We start from the raw sequence: 3,230 nt of genomic DNA on the forward strand, positions 1-3,230 counted from the left end.
AAAAAAAAAAAAAAAAAACCGAAACACCGAGTACTGACAATTAGACCTTTCTTATTCAACAGGAGTTGCCAACTGCTGAACGTGGTTAACTGCAAGCACAGACAATGATAATTTACGCTCACTGTCATTCTGGAGGCTAACTTCATTTTCAAAATTGCAAGTATAGGCATGGATAAGCTATGATCAGCATGCTTCAATCAGATCCAACACCAGCCAAGCCTTTGTCAGCAGTGGTAGCCTTCCAAGCAGAGAGAAGGCAGTAAATGGGGTCTGCAACCATGGCCCAAAGGCTAGCTGAATACCTTAGCACCTCCTAAGCCTCTTCAAAGAGTCCTCTAAATATTAACTAATTAGACCTCTCTTATGTGAAGGAGAATCAAGGGCTCAATTTACCTGCCAACACAACACGCTCAGATTTGGGGTGGATGAACAGTTAGCTGAAGTACCAAAGTCATCACATTTGGTATCAGAAGAGACCTGGCCTGTTCACAGCCGTAGGGGTAATTCAGACAGACTAAATGTCACATTTAAACTTAGTTTTAAGCAAGACTGAACAGCACATGGTTTAGAAAATTTCTAGATAGCTGATGCCCACGATATCTGAGAGAGCTTCCTGAGGAATATGCTATTGTATTAGGGGCCTTGGTTCAATGGATTTGTTGAGTACTCAGATTAATCACTCCCTGTCAATATCACTACCTACAGGTATTTCTGTGGTCACCAGCACAGATTACAGCACTTGAAAAATATGCCTTAACCTAAACCAAGGCAGTTCATCTGCAAGTAACACAATCCATGGATGTTAAATTATGAAGATTACTGAAGAGAAGTGTTAGACCAATATTCTGAAGTGAGAATAAGGTGCCTTAAGTGGAAGACATGTAAAAATCTAACTTCAAGTGCTAGAACACACAGCTTGTGAATAATTATGTTTCCTCAAGCACATATTAAGTCTTTCCACCATTAGATTATCTACACTAGAGTTCGAATTAACCGGGGAATCTCATTGGAACGCTTTCTAAAATGATTTACTGTGTGGCCTCCACACACTCACATGGAGCTCGAAAACCTCAGTCAGGTCTGCTTACAGACTAAAACAATTATCCAAATAAACTCTATATAGTATTTTGTAGAGTATGTTTCAACTTCAACTCTCCCCATGGCATAGGAAGGGCCGCATAATATTTTAATTATTTTCTTCCACATGACAGGAAGCTCATTGAGATTTTACAACCAAATATGCTTAGTTGGCTTTTTGCTCAATACAGCCCTTAGCCTGCAGGTTGCATGTAGTGCTAAAACAAATAAAGATCACAGAAGTTAGAAGTGCCTATTATGTCAATAAAATCTAAATCCCTAGTAATGCAGTAATTGTTCCATGCAGCATGTTTTCTAACGCTTTGTCTGGTCTTGTTTTAAACAATGGGGCTACCATCACTTTTCTTGGACTATTTATGGTCTGGAACAATCCAACAGTTTTTCCTGATCTTTAACCAAAGTTTCCACCTTTTATGCCAGTCCAAAACATAAGAAACCTGTCCAAAAAAAAAAATAAAAAATAAAAAGCCTCCTCTGTCAAGCTTAGCATCTGCCTTGTGAAGAATATCACATAGCCTTTACAGAAAGCCAAACACAAAGTTCACCAATCTACTCATTTTAGACTACAGTGAGTGACAACTCCCTTCTGTTTATCATTTGGGGACATGTCAGAGCCTATGCAGAAAAAATGGTTAGACAGGATACACCAGGATCAAGTAAGTTTTAACTTGGAAGAAATACAGTTCCTATCTGCAGAAAGGGAGTCTCCTTACCAAGCTCCGTTTGTGGCTATATGCTCATGTGGTAGGACTAATTTTTTTTTTCCTTTCTTTAGCATACGACCTTTGTGATTGTTAATACACTGTCTGATTTAATCTCGTAAATAAAGTGTCAATTCCTAAACCTTAGCTTTGTCAAGGTAAAAAAACCCAAAAAACACCACCAAACAAAAAAACGGGAGAGGGGGGAGGGAAGGAAAAGGCTCCCTTGTGCGGAGGGTAATTCCAATAAAGAAACCCTTTTAATGTCATCTGAACAGGTGACTAGCCTAACAGCGTCATTATCACCGAGAACCCTGCAAATTAAGCAGGGAAGAGGCCTATTATCTAGGTCACCTAGCCCACCCCTACCCGAGCTGAATTATTCCCATCTGTTTACCAGAGGTTTATTCGGCTGCTTTAGCAGCAAGTTTGCATATTAGGCGAAGGCAGCAGCCCCCCAGAACCCCCCTCCCCACAGCCGATCCCCCTCACCGACATAACCAACCCGATCCCCGCCACCCGGAGATACTCGAATAGCAGAAGGGGAATTAAAGAGGGGACACCGGGGTTGGGGCGGGGGGGGAGGGGGGGAGGGAAGGGATGCCCGCAAATGCCACGGAACATGCGAACCGCGCTGTGAAAGGGGTTAAAAAATAATCGATTCCGAATACATCGGTGATCTGGGCAGGGCACAAGCGGCGGGAGGTCCATGACAGCGCCCCGTCGGGCGATCCCCCCCCCGGCCGGGCGGGCGCGGTGCGGGGCCGGGCGGGGTGCGGTGCGGTGCGGAGGGTCCCCGGCGGCCGCGGTACTCACGTTCTCCGTGTCGCGCTCGTTCACCGTGGGCAATGGAGTCCGAGTGGACATTTTCCCTCACTCGGGCGGCCGCGGCGGCGGCGCGCACAGACACACACACGGGCCCTGGGCTGCGCGTCTGCTCCGAGATGGTGGTCGCAGGGAGCCACCATGAAGGACAAGGTGCCTGGCGGGGGGGCGGCGTCGCGTCGGTGCCCCCCCACTAGATCCTCCTCGGGGAGCGGAGCGGCCTCGCCCCCTCCGAGTCCCGCGGGCTCATCCTACAGCCGGGGTCCGCGGGGGTCAGCAGCGGGGAGGGGGGCGCCTCATCCAGCGGGGAGGAGATGCAGCCGGGGGAAGGGATGGAGCCGAGGGAAGGGAGGCGGCGAGGGAGCGGCTCTGGGGGGGAGGGGGTGAGCGCAGGGCGGGCGGGGAGGAGGCGGCAGCAGGGACGCCGCGCAGCCCGGTTTCTCTCCGCCGCCGCCGGGGCACGGCTAGCGCAGGCCCGCCGCCCGGGGGGCTGCCCTCTCCTTCCCCCGCCGCGGCCCCGCTTCACCGCGCCGCCGCTCGCATCGCCGCCCTCGCCAGGCTCCAAGCAGGCCGGCGCCCCGCGGGCTGCGGACGCTGGGTGGGTGC

At 49.9% G+C, this 3,230-nt stretch overlaps 1 protein-coding gene across 12 annotated transcripts in view; it reads right to left on the reverse strand.

The window, feature by feature from the left end:
* Nucleotides 1-2,792, reverse strand: part of MARK3 (microtubule affinity regulating kinase 3) — a 60,880-nt gene extending 58,088 nt beyond the window's left edge. For all 12 annotated transcript variants that reach the window (XM_027887525.1, XM_027887515.1, XM_027887523.1 and 9 more), the window contains exon 1: nucleotides 2,616-2,792. In XM_027887525.1, coding sequence (XP_027743326.1) covers nucleotides 2,616-2,666 — 51 coding nt within the window. In that variant the 5' untranslated portion in view covers nucleotides 2,667-2,792. The remainder of the gene's footprint in view (nucleotides 1-2,615) is intronic.
* Between the last annotated feature and the right edge of the window lie 438 nt (nucleotides 2,793-3,230).

The sequence above is a fragment of the Empidonax traillii genome, unplaced genomic scaffold (genome assembly GCF_003031625.1).
Source record: "Empidonax traillii isolate 1590-97213 ecotype Southwest subspecies unplaced genomic scaffold, ASM303162v1 scaffold213:size761030, whole genome shotgun sequence".
NCBI lineage: Eukaryota > Metazoa > Chordata > Aves > Passeriformes > Tyrannidae > Empidonax > Empidonax traillii.